We start from the raw sequence: 16,513 nt of genomic DNA, 5'->3' as shown, positions 1-16,513 counted from the left end.
AACTTTGATTCAGTTCAGTTGTTTTTCTGCTGCATAAGTAGAGCGCACATAAAAACAACAATAACTACCTGTGGAGTCAGGTGTAGGAGGAGGGAAGTTCATGTCAAAACCTTCCGGTAGTTCGATTGACGTGAGGAACCGAACGTGGCCCGTGTGTCCGTGAGCAGAGCCCATTGGCACCAGGGGGGATTTCAGTGTGCCAGCTCCAGTTCCTGAGGTCACTGCCGGGATTGCCAGTGTGAGAACCACCCCTGTGGAGAAAAACTAGCTTAAAATGTGCTTTTTGAGACCAAAATATGGAGAACATGGCAAGAAGACAGTGATGATCCCAGTTTACATGAAACCAGATGAAAGCATAAATAAGATGTGATTAAGTCCCTCTCTATATGTAGAAGGTTTGCACCGCAAATAGTATTTTTAAAATCTGATTTGCATTCACATTTTCTTTCTAATTGATTTTATTCCTTTATTTAAAATCATAATTAACACCACAATTCACTTTTTTTGATGAAAACATAAAAAAAATAATGAACTCTATTTTGTATGCATATATTACTTTGATTTATTTTGATTTCTTTACACTAAAATTATGTTTTTACCTGCACTGGTGCCGATCCACAGCAGATCTTTACAGGCCAGCAGAGCTGTGATTCTCAGACAGGCGGCCTTGTGCTGTCTGATGATCGCATCTGCACCTGAATGGAGAAAAAGAAAATGGAGAATGGGATGGTGATCAGGGGAGGATGATGAGAGGGAAAAGAGAGGGTTGGGAGGACAGTGCAAAGAGGGGAAAAAAGGTGAAGTTTAAAATTTAAGGAGCACTGAGAGGAAATGGACAGTTTGGAGAATTAAGTTAAAGACAGAAAAAATAAGAAAAAAGCTTCTGTATATAAGTTGCTGCTGACATCTTGTTTATATAATGTCAAGAATCTTCTCTATCCAGGCATTTTTTTGTATCAATTCTTGTCTGTATGCAGTATTTATGCTTATATAAAGTCAATACATGTTTACCTGCAAGCATCTTGTGCACAGCCGGTGCCACATCCACCTCTGTCAGGCTCTCCCAGGTTTGAGCGTGGTACAATTTGACATGCGCACTGCCCTGCAACGCCAACCACACACCCTGACCGTACGCCACCATGCACGTCACGCACCGGCTGCTGTCTGTGCCCACCTGGAACCAGTGCTGAGATGGAGGAAAGAGGTCAGATTCTGTGATCCACATCTTCACAGCTCATCCATCCCTCCAACTTCTCTCCATATGTACACACCATCCATCCCTCCACCTACCTCTTGTACCAGTGTAGTTGTGTTGATAATTAGGATTCTGTTCTGTGAGCCACACCAAAGCTTCCCTCCCACAGGAACCATTTTGGTGACAGGACTGCTGGGTGTGCCCAGAACTAATGTCTGAGAAGACTGAGGGTCCCAGAAACTTCCTGCAGATTGAGATTGACAGGGATTATATGGAGGGAAAAGGAATAAAAAACACATTTTTAAGTGGTTTTCAACTTTCTTCATCTACATTTACAGAGCAAAATCTTGAGCTGAATGCACTTTTGTCAGTATTTGGAACCTTCACTCCCAGTGGGTGCAGACTAGCAAGACTATATGCTAGCAGCAGTTTGAAAACACACTTCAGCTAGCACTGCAATGATTTTATTTAAATGAGCAAAAAACAGCCATATATCTGTCCTTCCTACCAACTCACCTGCTTCTCTCTGATAGACTATCACTTCTCCATTGGCCAACGACACAAACACTTTGTTGTCCAAATACCTGAAGGAGGCAAAGGAGTAATGTGGAAATGATAAAGAAAAGAAAGGATTGAAGCAAAGCATACAAAGAACGAGATAACATACAATATATAACACATTTTTTGCAAAATCCTCATGTATGTTTCACAAGAAAATATACAGATAGCAGAGAGAAGAAGTAGAGACAGAGCTCAACAATAGACAAACTTAATAAGACACATTTCAAACCGGTTGCATCAAATGGATATCCATCCCCTTATCTCTCCCAACTGCCCTATCTGAGTATAATACAGGATGAATTGCAGTAGTAATTTTGCTTTTAAAGACAAAGTTGTGTCCAAGAAGGCAGACTCACAGTATACATAGGATGGAAGCTGAGTGTTGTATCTTCATGCTGTTTTTACGGTTGCGGATGTTGTCTGAGGACTGGTACACATGGATGCTAACAGAAACAGAGAAAATTTGGTGATGAAATCAGTGCACCAACAAACAAGGAAGTTGTGAATGTGATTATGTAGGTTTAATTTATAAAACCACACACCATCCATCTTCTGTGCCGAGCCACACGGAGCTCTGGTAGGCCTCTGGGTCGATGCTGAGCAGGTCCTCCAGGCTTGCTCTGGTAAATGAGCCCCGGGAGGAGCGGCGCATGGCGCGGCCGTCCATGGGGCTCTCTGTGTGAGCACGGCCTCCTCCACCAACCCCTAACATCCCCGGAGCTCCATAGGAACTTGCCACCGGGAACTCCTGTTCCTCCTCACTGCTGGTGGTCTCTGTAGCCATGTCTTTGGAGCCTGGACCCTCGTCATCTTTGGGGGGAGATGAAAGAGGGTGTGAGAGCTTGAGAGAGACAGCGAGGGTGTATATTTGAGTGTGGGACTGGGGTAAACATTATACGACTGTTTTTACTCACTGCCATAGCTGGATGATATGGTGGAGTGACTGGCCTGACTCTGTAGGGTAGAAGAAGGGCTGGGTGAATCCTCATCATCAGTGTCATCGCTGTCAAATGGGACAAGCTCCGCCCCTGGTCCTGGAAATGATCAATTGATCAGTCGACATACACGCTGTGATTTTCATTTATGACAGAAAACTGTAGTACATACAGGTAGAATCCAAATAATTGAATTGAGAAACACGTTTGTATAGCAGATTACAAGCAGACTTCTTTTTAAAAAAAACGAACCTGTGGGTTGCTCCGTCAGCTCTAGCGATGAGTGAGAGATAGATATATGCAGCTGCTGCTGGGTGTGGCCAGGTGCTGCGGGGGGAGGGGCAGACTCAGATCCACGCTCCCTAAGAGGTGAAGAGAGATTGATTAATGGCACATCGGTGAGGTCAGGAACATAGTCAATGAACCACCAGGTGGCACTACAGGGTGATATTTAAGCATCTGCTTAAAGAAACTAATGTTTAATGTTTGAGCTCAGCACACTATAAATCACATACTGACTGTAGAGTTAAATGCAAGCTGTTCATTTACATTACAAGAATTAGAAACAAACACTTTAAGCTAATTTCCTGACTGACTTGTTAAAGATGGTAGGTTTGGATGCTTAAAAAAGGAAAAACAATCTTCCATTGATGAGGAAAAGGAGATGGAGGACACCCCAAATTAGGTTCAAAGATATAGTGATGAAAGCAATGGGACATATTCTTGTTTCACTTTTCATAATCAGACAAAGAGAAATAAGGCTTAACCTATTGTGGACTGCCTTTGATCTTTATCCCCCAGGTGAAAATTGTTATTTGTCAAGGTATCCACTTGTAGTCTATAGTCTAAAACTATTTCTGTTCAAGCTCTGTTTTCATTTTCTGAGACTTGAGATGTGCAATAATTAGTTTTAAATTACTTTACAACTCAATGTAGCACATGAGTGGGGAGAATGAATCCAACAATTTTGAGTTATAACTGCAGTTTGACTTTAAAGCTTCGTAAATAACTTAAGTTTTGTGTGTGTGTGTGTGTGTGTGTGTGTGAGTGTGCACTGACCTCCCCTTCAGTCCTGGTACAGCAGCAATACAGATGATCCTCGCTGAGCAGACAGCGATACAGGCCTCCACTGTAGGCTCATCTTTGATGTTCAACAGACACACCTAGAGAAAAAAACGTCACCACATCAATCAAACTGCTTCAAAATTCAAGCTGTGCTTTTACCTCCAGCAGAGAGCACATGGAACAATCTGCTAGCCTCTCATCTACATACTGACTGATTTGTCGATTATTGGTACATGTATTTTATATTTTCTCACCTGTCCCACATATCCATCACTGTTACACACCCACACCTCACAGCCACTGTCAGGGCAGCTGTGACTGGGAGAGGCACATGAAAACTGGAGACAAAAAAACAATACATGAGTGGAGATGACTTTAATATCTCTGTAAGGAACAGTCTTTTACCTTCACATATACACACTTTATATAGAGTTAATGCTCTCACCTGCATTCCACTACGTGTCTTCATAATGGGAATGGCCTTCAGGAACTCAGGGTCCCACTGGTCCTTATTCATAGCTAAAACACACGAGGAAAAATGCAACGGTGCACAGATGTTAAAATGACACCATTGCATCCCCATGCTGCTACTACTTCTGCCATCTTATTAGCAAGCCACAGTAAATAATGTTGTGTCTGACTATAAATCTTTTTCACAGACCTAGCTTCTTCTTGGCTTCCTCAAAGGCCTGTTCAAAGTTGGAGCGAGCGTCAGGTGAGGTGAACTCAAAGATGAAGGTGTTCTCAGCAGAGACTGTGGTAAACTCCAGCTTGGTGGGCAGGAACGTCATACTGAAGGCCAAAGACTGTTTCTCTGACAGCTCCCTGTGCACCGAGGCCATCAGATCCTTTATCGCCTCATCTAGGGACTGAGAAAGACGGAGGTATGGAGAAGAAGAGAAAAAGAACAGATAAAAAAAAAAAATTACTAAACGTCCAGTTTCTCTAATGGCTCATGTTACACCTGTACTGGGAAGGAGCATTAACAACTGACCAATCTGCAGGAGGATCTACAAAATTATAATATAACATATTGAACACATTAATAAAATATTGATTTGAAGAAACCAAAATTTAAAAATAAAGGAAGTAATGCAACACAATTTCTCCTTGTGTACCTCACTGTTGATCATCAAATTAAAACAATTTATGCGACTCTCACAAAGTTGGTTTATTAAATCACAGACAAGATAAAGAATAGAAGAAGAAAGGATGGGTTGAGGTAAAATAAACATGTACCTTCAGTCTGTCTGTGTGTGTGTGTGTGTGTGTGTGTGTGTGTGTCAGTATGCAGTACCTGGTGTGGGAAGCTGATGGTTTCAGACAGTTTGCTGATCTGACCCAGAGTACTAAGATCCTCGTCTAATCGGCTAATCATCTTCTGGATGCTCTCCTTGTTTGTTGCCTGAGCGGAGCCTGGCACAGAAAAGCACAAACAGTCAGAGAAATGGTTTCCTTAAACTTCCCCCCCCCCCCATATTTCAATTAAACGGTTAAAGAACTGCAAACTATAATGATAAAAACTAAACATCTGTAAGTTAACCAGCATATTTCTATATCTAATATTTATGCTGATGAATGAGTTGACAGTGAGGTTGACTTGATAGATCAAATCTGATTAACTAATTTCAGACTTGGGGTCTCCACCAATGAAAACAATTTTAGACAAAAGATATTTGAAATTACACAGGGTAATAAGACTCGTACTAAAGCAAAGGAAAGAAAATAAAACAAAAATGTGATCATAACAAGGAGCCTTACTTTTCACCACCTCCACGTCCTCTAGAGGAAGCTTCCACAGGAACTTGTATTTACTGGACGTATCAATCACACTCGCAGCAGAGTATCTGGGAGTGAAAGAGACAGATGAGGACAAAAAAAAAAAAAGATTGTCAAAAAATCTGTATATCCATTGTTCAACACCAGGGGGCAGCGTGGTTAGGAAACTATTTTGACAATGTCTGTGTTTGTACATGTCCCCCCACGCCCCTGTAAGTGTGTTTATGTTTGTGTGTCAGTGGACTGCATACAGGCTCATGGAGCTGCGTCTTAACGAGCCAGACTTCCTCTTGAGAGTGGTGCAGATGATTAGATCACTGAAGAGGAAGAGAGAACGGTCCTTCTTCCCGCCCACTGTCTTCTACAGACAGACAGAGAGAGAGAGGAAGCAAGTCTTAACTTGGTAACAATCAAAGTTACAATACAGTATCAGCAAAAGTTAAAGTTTGCGAAAAAGTGCACGAGGTATTATTGTCATGGTATTGTTCTATATTTTCCAAAGGATGAATCTCAAAATGATGACACCAGTGTATTTATTTCATCTGTCAATTCAAAAATGATTTCTTACCGCCTCCATGACAATTTCCTGTCTCAGAAACTTCCTCTGGGGGTTCAGAATCTAACATAAATAAACACAGGGAAGGGTAATCATCACTTAAGTCCACAAATATGTGTGTAAACTGTGCCACATCCCACTCTTTTTGAAGGAAATCAACTATCATAGCTGTGTAAAAGCTACAACCATTGGGAAACAGGAGATTGAAAGTTCATGTTTCTTCTGCCCCACAATCACTTGAAACTTACAGCACAATTCAGATGAGTGAACAGCTGCTATAAACAGATGTTTATCCTCATAAGTTTACTGTATAATAAATATCTCACATGTTCGACACCCTCTATATGCGCCTCGATCTCCTGGATGACTCTCGCCTCCCTCTCCGCCTCCTCAGCGGAGCGACGGCCCTTATTGATCTTCTCAGCCAGTCGTTTGATGTCCCTCTGGGCGTCCAGCAGGAAGGAGTGGTCCGGGTGGTCCTCTTGAGTGTGCTTAAGCAGGTCCTACACACAACACAAACATATTCAGCTTCTTTTACACAAGCTTCTTACAGTATACAGAAAGAAGACGGTTATCTTTTGAGATAATTCACCTTAACCAGCAGTTCATATCGAGGGATCCTCTGAACCGGCTTAATCATCAGATCACCCAGAGCCTGCTTCTCCTTGTTCTCACGCATGTTTTGCTGTTGAAACAAAAGATAAAAGAAAGATGGAGATAGGGCGTGGATATGAGAGAGTGAGAGAAAATAACTGAGACTGAAGTGAGCCCCAGATGATTGATGAAATCAGGTCAGTGTTGCGCTTCACTTCCCCAGCACAAGATGGCGCAGCAGTTTCACTGTCAAAACCCTGTCTGGCGTTAAGTTCTTTGTGGTGGTAAACTGAGAGCAGGACCAGGACATGACGGGTTTTTGTGGTGCCTGATTACATTTCTGCATCTGAACTCTTGCCTCTGCAGCCAGCTTGTGCAGTTTTTCCCATACATGTATTTCTGGTGGCACACCGCAGTATCAAAGTATACAACAGTGGTCTACCAAATTTAACTGGACATAGTGCCAAAACATCCCCAGGTTTTTAAGTGGAATTATCCGGTTGAGTTGGTTTAATGAGAGGACTTGTAGAACATTTCATGGACAATAATTTGTACTTACATACAGCTCCAGAAACAGGAGCGACCCAGATAAATACAAAAAACTAAGTACTGAAATATAAAATCTTTGTCTCTGGCATCGTGAGAACAATTGAGATCATCCAGAGCTAAAAAGCAGAGGAAGAAAACATGTTTCTTAGATAAAATCTGATACCGTTTGGATCAGGAATTACATTATTAAGTGGAAATCTTGATTTGATTTTAATAGGTTGGTGTATTTCCATTTTGATTCATTCATTTATAACCAAGCACATAACTCTCGATTCATAAGACTGATCCCAAAATCCTGTAAGTGTAGCGCAAGAACAATCAAATATCTATCTTTGAAAGACAAAAACTTCTGGGAATACCAGCATGAACAAACAGGAGGAACATGACCACAGTGGGTATACAGTGGATAAATTCCTCTTAGGAAATGTTATGTTTATGTGTTTCTTTTGAGAGTTTCAGGCTGTAAAAAGCTGGTTAAAATGCCTTTCCACTAGATCAGGAAAACACTATAGACTGGTTTACACCTTTTCAAACAAACACATCAGAACAGCTGCTCGGAGGTTACAGCACATCCTGTGACTCACACGGACACTCACCTCCAGAAACTTGTGAAACGCTGGTTTGGCCTCCTTGGCAATCCTCACAGCATCTTTGGCGTTGAGAAAGTTGTCAATGTACGCTGAATACATATTGGCAAGAGTCTCTTTGGAGAACTGGAGAAAAGAAGGACAAGAGGGTATTAAAGTTATTATGTGTATAATTATCTTTAAGGTTTCTGTTTACAGAAAAATGAACCAATCCAGATGAGACTTGGTTAAGAAGAGAGCTTAAGAAGTATGAATATAAGACGATCACATTCTACCAACACATCATAATATATCTCACCTGCTCCAGGATGGATATTCTTCAGGTACATTGTTGCATTTGGGTAAACCATCAGGAAAAACAAATATTACAAATAATAAAAAGCTAGAGCTGCATCTCTATTTTTGGTTAACCTTAAGCTAATTATGTGTGCTCAGGAGCTACCATTCAGCACTTGTTTGTGTCGCTGTGTAATTAAATCATACCTGCAAAAAAGAGCTGTAATCGGAGAGATTATCAAAGAACTTTTGGTGTTAGTGGTGTTCAGTCTTTCTATCGGTCTGGTTTTCTTTCTCTCAAACAAACACAACTACACGCATACATACAGATGAATCACCCTGACCTGCTTTCTTCTCACAAAAAGAGAGCTCAAAAAAAAGAAGATGAACAGAAAGAGAGAGTGTTAACAGACAAAACGCACAATGTGGCGCCTTTAACATCAGACAGTCAACGGCTTTCTACCCTTTCAAAAAATGAACTGACCCTTTTCTGTTCCTCCTCCCTGTCTTTCTCTTTCCCTTTTCTTATCATCCATCTCCGAGTGAATTCTCCTGTCTTTATTCTCCCTCTCCCCAGTCTTTGAGCAGCGACAGAAAACAGCACAATAATGTCTGGGAAAGAACTTAAATGCTCTTTATCAGAAGCTCTGATAAGGATTTTTCTGACAATAATATATATTGTTGTCAAACGAATCATGACGGTGAGTAATCTACTCCTAAACCTTAATTACCTTTAAAGAAAAACATTGCTAGATAGCAATCCCAAATAGCATGTGAATAACTTAATGCTCCGATTTATATTTTTAAATTTTTCATTTATTTATTTTATATTGTTTGGTGTCTCTGAAACCCTCTACTTTGTCTGATTCTTGAAGAAAACGAATGTCTGCTTGCATGGTTGAAACAGTTTTTATTTCTTAGTTTCCAATACTTCTTAAACCAGACATAAAAGAATTTGATTTTGCTGTTTTCTAATGTTATTGTTGGTTGATTAGAACCGGAGCACTGCACTTTCCATGATTTACAGATGAATAAAGTGAACGTTGAACTTTGGACGCCTGTCTCCATCTTGATAAAGGTTGCTGGATTGTGAAAACATCAGAAACTAAGATTGAAACAAGTCTAAGACTTAACAGTGCTATCCCTAACAAAGTCTATTGAAGTCTATAAGTTGTATATTATAAATAGATTCGAAAATTGTCAATAAACCAGACCTATTGAAACTACTTAAATACAGTAAGTATTTTTGACTGACGGGAACATTGTACAGTCTGTATCTGTGTATCAAAATCAGGGACATGTTTTCAAAAGTGTCCAAGCTAAATTTAGAAAATTGCATCCTAGTCTGGGAAAGAGACTTAATGAAGCATGCCAGTAGAGTCTAAAATCGTCGTATTACATCAAAAACAGCCCTGCGACATATATTCTGTTAAATCCTCTGGATAATATGCCTTACAGTCAAGGCTCTATTAAAATATAAAATACTGTCAGTCTTTTCCTGGATGCATGAAGACGTGCAAATAAGATTACATATATCTGTTTGAGAGGGAGGGAATCTGAGTCTTAAAAGCATGTCTCATAACAGCACAGAGTGCAACAAAAGAGGACAGAATTATGAAAATGTCAAAAAAAACAAACAAGCATTGAGTCAGTGTTATCAAATCCTTCTATTATGATATTTTCCAGAGATTTAGAGCTGCTTGTGAGAGAAAGCTGCGATCAGCACAGACACAGAGACGTTTCCCACAAACTGTGCAGCAGTGACACAGCAAGACAGCTAAATCATCCGCCACTTTACACAGACCAGACATGAAAAAAAAACACTCTGCCCCGTGTGAGGCTCGAACTCACGACCTTCAGATTATGAGACTGACGCGCTGCCTACTGCGCCAACGAGGCCTGAAGCACACTGCAGCTGCTGCAGCTTTAAGAGCTGCAGCGGGAGGAAAGAAGGGGGGGGGGGAGGGGAGGAGTGGGGGAGGGTGGCTCAGTCTGAACACTGTGGAGGTCTGACTGCAACAGGAGAAAAACTCTGCATTCTCAAGTTTTGCATGTAAATATTTCCAGTTATGTTCTACTGTTCGTATATTCTTATTTTCTCTTTAAAAGGATAATCCACATATAGCAACATATTGCATTATACAGTATTATGAAACTGTGAAATCTCTGGAGGTATGAAGTGTTATAAATGAGGTAATTCAATTTTGTTATGTAATTTTTTTGGGTGATCTTCTTTGCCTCGACCTAGATTCAGCAAGAGATTTCCTCGTCTTTTGACAAACTGCAGCGAGAGTTTTTGAGACAGTTTCATTCAGCAGTAGGGGGCTGAGAGTGATAACAATGGCATTAGCATAGCAAGAGAATGAAAGGTCTTCCAGTCAGTGAGATACAAAACCTGTTTCCAAACCGCTTTCTGGTCTATTGGTCTCGTCTATGAAGAAACTGGTGTCTTCTGCCATGAATTTCTGCCTGTATGTTTGTTCAAAGTCTGTTTGAAACCGTCAGCCAGGATTGCAGCTCTTTTCTCTTTCAAAACCTGACATTTAGCCCACCACTGACGTTTCAAGAGCACATGTTTTTCAACGTCTAGGTTGCAAGCCACCCTTGGGTCATGGGAAATTTTAGATGGGTTGACACAGGGTCACCGGGAAAACAAAATATTAAACTAGCGCTGCCAACTATAGAGCATCTCTCAATAAAACATATTCCCCTCACTTGGCCCTGCAGTCAATAATGCTTTTTAAAGATTGTTTATTCATTCAAGCTCAAGTCTACAGTGAAATATATTGCATGTCATGGCATCTGTGCAAGTTTCTTCACTGCTGCAGCACAGTAGATTGTAAAGGTGTTTTAGAAATTAGATTGCTGTAAAGCATTTAGAGAAAAAAACTTGCATGAAAAAGAGTGCTATTAAAAACTATCAGAACTTCTGGACATTACATTGTCTTCATCCGGGCAATTATTTGCAGGTGTAATAAAAAATAAGCACAATAAAATGGGCTCAGGGTCTTAAAGGCTTTTATGGTTTGCTGCTGTCAAGGATTAGGAAGTGCAGAGCCCTTATTCTAAGTAAGGGTTTTTCAGGTTGATTCTCACTTGAGGATGTTCTGCTGTGCTCCATACTGTCGTCACATAACACAGATGTTAGCATATGCCCACGTATCTCTCACTCATCACAGTCTTATTGTTTCCTTGACAAAGGCGGTTCAGAGAGGTTAACTATCTCACACTCTCAGCCTACATGTCACATACAGAGGCTAATAATACTAACATATGCTGAATACATGCTCACAGCACAAACAGGAGATCTGAATGAAATCTCTTCAGCCAGGATGTGCGTTTACATGCATTCAAGTGACCTGGTTACAGTTGGCTTTCTGCAGTAAATTGTAAGCGTCATGTAACCGAGAGGTATCTGTTATCAGTGTAGGGGATTAGAGAAGCCTGATTTACCTTGTAGTAATTTATTTTGGTCATACATGCGGGTAACCAGGCTTTAAAATCTTCTTCTTATGATTTAACTGCGTATGAGCATGAGCTCCATGTCTGTTAAGAGTTCAAACTTTTTGTCATTTTTAAAGACAGCAGAAGTGGACGGATATCATTTTTATTGTCAGCTCTACTCACCGATTGGATGAGGAGGTGTCCAACGGTCTGCCGGTCGTGCCATTGGCTGACGCAGCCAGCAACCTGCTCCAGGAAGTGCTCGTGGTGCTCCAGGATCTCAGGGATCTGGTAGAACATCTCGTCCACCAGCAGTGGGTCCACTATGGAGCCGCTGTCCGGCTGTTTGAGAGGACGCATGTAGCCCTGAGGGAAGAGAACAACCACTTAATAACAGACACCATACACCATTAATTATGCGAAAGATCAGACCTTTTTAATACCACAGAGAATGGTATTTAATACTTGTTTCACCACCTTGAGATATTATATTATTATTTATTGATAGGTCACATTTTTTCAGCACTTATCAGCAGTATAAGAGTAATTCCTAATGACATTCAGTCATCAATGAACTATATAAGCAGCTGAAAGTGGATGGATGGATGGATTAACCAATTAAAAATAATTTAGGATTCAGTTTTTACTAAAAGTTGTAAGTATACCTCAAGTTAGGTGTTCTTTGTTTGCTTGTTTTTTTTTTTGATTGATTCCAAGGTTAAGAATCAACTTTCATGCTCAAATTTGTACTCCCACTTTCATTTTCCTCTTCTAACAACTGATATTCAACTGATACTCAAAGTAATCTAAAACGATTTTAATACTACTAATAATACAGCAAAACTAAACATAACTTTCCCTCCTTTTTGCAACATTATCCTGGAAACAACAGCCTTAACAAACATCTTTAGTATTTCTCCACATGAGCATGTCATAAGCATGTCTTTTAATTAATATTTTATAGGCAGGAAGGAGAAGCAGAAACAAACTAGCACCATACTCTTAATATATTCAATGATAGTGCCTGTTAATGAGTGAATGAGTGCAAAGATGGAAGGAGGGACGCTGTCCTTTTTCCATCCACTGCTTCTCCAGCACTCCAAGTCTACAAGAATGTTAATATTGTTAGAAAATGTCTTTAAATATTTTGTTGCTAAGCATCCTCCCAACACACAAACACAGACACACACACACACACACACACTCGACAAAGTGTTTATACTTCAGTTAGTGTCACCCTAATTCCTGACCGTCAGCCCACAGTATGTCAGATGTGTTGCACACACTAACACATGTAATTGACCAGCAGTGGTGGTTAGTTTGTGTGTGCTACAGGTGTGAGTTCTGGCAGCAAATGTTGCTTGTGCTGAAAAAAAAAGCTGTTCAACTCTTTTGAATGTAGTCTATCCAACTCTCTGTGTTTGTGTGTGTCCGTCTCTCGATTTGACATAAACACACACCCACATGGCGCTCCATGGGCTGTGTTAGGAGTTCACTTGGCACCTCGGGTTTCTTTAATCCATATTTCATCACACACGTCCACCCATAAACCACCATGAGGTCATATTGGGTGAGTATTGGGTGGTACATGTCCTCAATCATCCTTCTATGTATCCATCCATCACCCTCTCTCCCTCTAATTCAATGTCAACAATACTAAAAAATGATGCTAAAAACAAAGAGGCTTCGATGTTGATTCGATAAATCAAATGTTGATTCAAATTATAATCTCTGGTGACACTTTATTTTAAATCAATCAGAAGAAGTTTTCTTGTTGTCTCATAGACTGAGACATACTGCACGCACACCGAGCAGCTCGACAGATGCAGGATCTGGTTATTCTCCCTCCGTTAAAGAGAAGGTCGTTTTCTATTCACTGATCTCAAAAGATTGTGGTGAGTGCAGCTGTGCCTTGTTTCTGGATCTGTCTCTGCTTTTTAATATTAGTGATATAAAGAGGCACTCTAGCAACTCATATAGCTGTTATGGGATCAACATTTTAATTGGCTATGTTTATTTTTTTCCCAATATTGAACATATGATTCTGGCATAAGCTGATGATATGACAGTAATAGCCAGATAAAGTAGCCTTAATTAGCTATTTTTTTTGTGTTATGTATTTGTAGTGGATCATTAAAAGGTGAAGCCAGACACAAACAAACAGTGTATAGCTCCTTTGAAATGAGCTGAATCAGTTATACTAATGTTGATAGTTGATTTTAATTAGATGTAATTGCAGCGATGGAGGCCTTGCAGCCATGTTGCCAGCAGTTTGGTGATATTGCTGTAGTGATTTTCACCAGGTGGGAGATATCATAGCTGTGATATCTCTGACTCAGAACTACAAGTCTGAAGCTGACGTGAGTGTTTTTTTTCCTCTCAGCTGCTTTGAATGATATGACATGAATGCAGCATTAGCCATGTTGATGTAACTGTCATGACAAACCAAACTGGATTCAGAGTAGTTAACATTTAAAAATTTGACTGCATATAATTATATTCCATTGCCCTTCTCCTTTATTTTCTTCTCCTCCTAAATCTATTTCCATTTCTTTTTCTGCCTTTTGACTTGGATCTCAAGGTGGGGGGGGGGGGGGGGGGGGGGGGGGGTGACTCTGACACCCTCCCCCATCAATCCATTAAACTTGAGGGAAAATTTGGAGACTCAATTTGCTCTCTAAAATAGAGCATAACAGATGTGACCCTGATGCCTCAGGAGCTATAAAGTCCAGTCAGCTGTGCCTGACTTCGTGACACATTTAATTTGATGACTAAACCAATCTGTTGGTTAAAATACCTGAACTGAAGAGAGTTGGAACAAAGAAGGGTTTTTAGGATCTTTTTAAAGCTATCGTAATTAATGTTGTGTGTCCTTCAACTAATTTACGCTTGGAAATACAGCATTTTACATAAGAGACCTAGAACTGGAACTGCTAACTTTATCAAACCAGGAAGCTTCAGTTTCTACTTTTTATTCAGATGGACCCACATAGAGCATGATCAAGTGAATTAACACATTTTTAATTAGCCAATCACCATATGATTTGTTTGACAATCTGTAAAAAGTATAATTCATCAGCAAATGCTTATTAAAGACAGCAGCATCATTGAGATGCCAATGATGTGACTATAATTGTAATGATAAAAGATTACTTGCTCATTCACTAAAAAAAAAAATATACTGAATGATTGAAAAAAAAAAACCTGGAAATTTCTTAGTGAACAACGACCCTAATTACTGATTGTTCGAACAATCAGCTACGGCAGGGCAGCTCTAGATAACCTCTTTTTAAAAAAATCTATTGCAGGAGTGTTCCAGTCATTTTGTGGGTGGACATGTGATGAGGTGGCAATTTGGGCTTTTTTGGCTCGAAAAAAGTTCTCTTCCTGAATCAAATGGTGCAGGTAGTTTGGGAGTTTAGTGGAAATTTTAAAGCTTCTACTGGCATTAATTGTGCACTAACATGTATTGCTGCTTATTTGTGAAAGTATTCTATAGTACAGTTGCTCTTTTCTAGAGCACAGAGAGGAGAGTGTCAGGTAGGTGAGAGAGAGAGTGGAAGATGTGTAATATCCATGTAGGTCATGAGCCTCATACTGTGTGACTTGAAGATTCACAAATGCACATTTGTAACAGGTCTAGTTTCATGTGGTGTCCATCTTTTGACAGATATGTTTTTACTGTACCTGACCTGATACTGACTGATGTTTTATTTGGATCTTTATGCATGTCCAACCTCAGCAGACTTAGCTGCATAGCAAAAGTCACATATAGTTATTCACAGAAACCTTCCCGAGTCCAACAAAAGAAAAGTGCATAGAGTTAGTTTTCAAACCTAGATCTCAACTTTGGACAGCGCTGCTGTAGAGCTGTCTCAGCTGAACCACATCTGACACCCTCCTCCTTCAGGGATATGCACTTTCACTGCTGTCACCGTGGTAACACTTACTTCTTTCCCTGTGTCACCATGGGAACGCAGCCCAGGATTATTCACTTTGTGGCCACACACACACACACACACACACACACACACACACACACACACAGAAACACATGCATAGGGAAAAGCACTGCAAAGTCAGTCTGTATGTGCACCCTTGCAAACACACACTGTCTGCCCACACACACAGCCAATGGTGACAGGTTACACATTGCAGGGTGATCACAGGTAGAAAAAGAGAGGGTCGTATGTGTGTGTGTGTGTGTGTGTGTGTGTGTGTGTGTGTGTGTGTGTGTGTGTGTGTGTGTGTGTGTGTGTGTGTGTGTGTGTGTGTGTGAAAGAGGGACACAGCTAAGATTTGGGGTAAAGGTTAGTGAGCTCTTGGAACAGAGATGGGTGTAGGGTATAGAGGAGAGAGAGACTGTGTGTATATGTGTGTGTGTGTGGGCAGATAATGCTGATGACAGTGAGATGTGATGAGGTTAGCAGATTAGCCTGACAAGATGAATGACAATAAGTGGATTACATAACACCTTGGTTACCTATATTTGTTATTCATGTCCTCAGCAATATATGAATCCACAGTGGTGTGTTTGTTTTTGTGTTACTTGTAAGAACGGAGATGTAAGAACATCTTCCTCCCCACACACTGTGGATGTGTGTGTGTGTTTACCTGTATGAGAGTGCGTAGTGACTCCACATATGACTGTTCTGTATCCAGGAGGGTCATCATCACATGTCTCCTCATGTCCTGTGAAGACAGGAGAAGAAGGTCAATCGTTTCTTCATATAGATTTATCTTTCTCACTAACTGAGTTATCTCATATATCTATAACAATATCCTACTAGGGATACAAAACATAACATCAATTCCTGCTGAAATGTAATGCTCTAAATGTTTTTAGGCTTGGCAAAAAAAAGAGTATATATATCTCAAATATATGTATTTCAAAAATCCACAATCTAACTTTTTGTAATACACTGTGACCTTGAAAAACCTTGTAAGGTCTGAGAGATTTAATTAAGTTCAG

The 16,513-nt window shown here is 40.3% G+C and overlaps 1 protein-coding gene and 1 non-coding gene across 3 annotated transcripts in view; both read right to left on the bottom strand.

Annotated features, from left to right (window-relative positions):
• Nucleotides 1-16,513, bottom strand: part of LOC137185995 (rho guanine nucleotide exchange factor 17-like) — a 74,372-nt gene that overhangs the window by 4,241 nt on the left and 53,618 nt on the right. For both annotated transcript variants that reach the window (XM_067594585.1, XM_067594584.1), the window contains 22 exons: nt 16,156-16,233; nt 11,725-11,907; nt 7,831-7,947; nt 6,684-6,776; nt 6,418-6,594; nt 6,104-6,154; nt 5,787-5,896; nt 5,518-5,603; nt 5,054-5,172; nt 4,418-4,625; nt 4,202-4,275; nt 4,011-4,094; nt 3,751-3,854; nt 2,944-3,053; nt 2,671-2,790; nt 2,299-2,566; nt 2,113-2,199; nt 1,712-1,779; nt 1,291-1,439; nt 1,012-1,186; nt 600-695; nt 69-251 (listed from right to left, as the gene is read on the bottom strand). In XM_067594585.1, coding sequence (XP_067450686.1) covers nt 69-251; nt 600-695; nt 1,012-1,186; nt 1,291-1,439; nt 1,712-1,779; nt 2,113-2,199; nt 2,299-2,566; nt 2,671-2,790; nt 2,944-3,053; nt 3,751-3,854; nt 4,011-4,094; nt 4,202-4,275; nt 4,418-4,625; nt 5,054-5,172; nt 5,518-5,603; nt 5,787-5,896; nt 6,104-6,154; nt 6,418-6,594; nt 6,684-6,776; nt 7,831-7,947; nt 11,725-11,907; nt 16,156-16,233 — 2,740 coding nt within the window. The remainder of the gene's footprint in view (nt 1-68; nt 252-599; nt 696-1,011; nt 1,187-1,290; nt 1,440-1,711; nt 1,780-2,112; nt 2,200-2,298; nt 2,567-2,670; nt 2,791-2,943; nt 3,054-3,750; nt 3,855-4,010; nt 4,095-4,201; nt 4,276-4,417; nt 4,626-5,053; nt 5,173-5,517; nt 5,604-5,786; nt 5,897-6,103; nt 6,155-6,417; nt 6,595-6,683; nt 6,777-7,830; nt 7,948-11,724; nt 11,908-16,155; nt 16,234-16,513) is intronic.
• Nucleotides 9,924-9,996, bottom strand: trnam-cau (transfer RNA methionine (anticodon CAU)). Its single transcript has one exon. It is a non-coding gene; the product is annotated as a tRNA-Met (tRNA).

Source organism: Thunnus thynnus, chromosome 7, assembly GCF_963924715.1.
Source record: "Thunnus thynnus chromosome 7, fThuThy2.1, whole genome shotgun sequence".
Classification (NCBI taxonomy): Eukaryota; Metazoa; Chordata; class Actinopteri; order Scombriformes; family Scombridae; genus Thunnus; species Thunnus thynnus.
The sequence above is the reverse complement of the archived record's forward strand: the minus strand, read 5'-3'. Positions and strand labels throughout refer to the sequence as shown.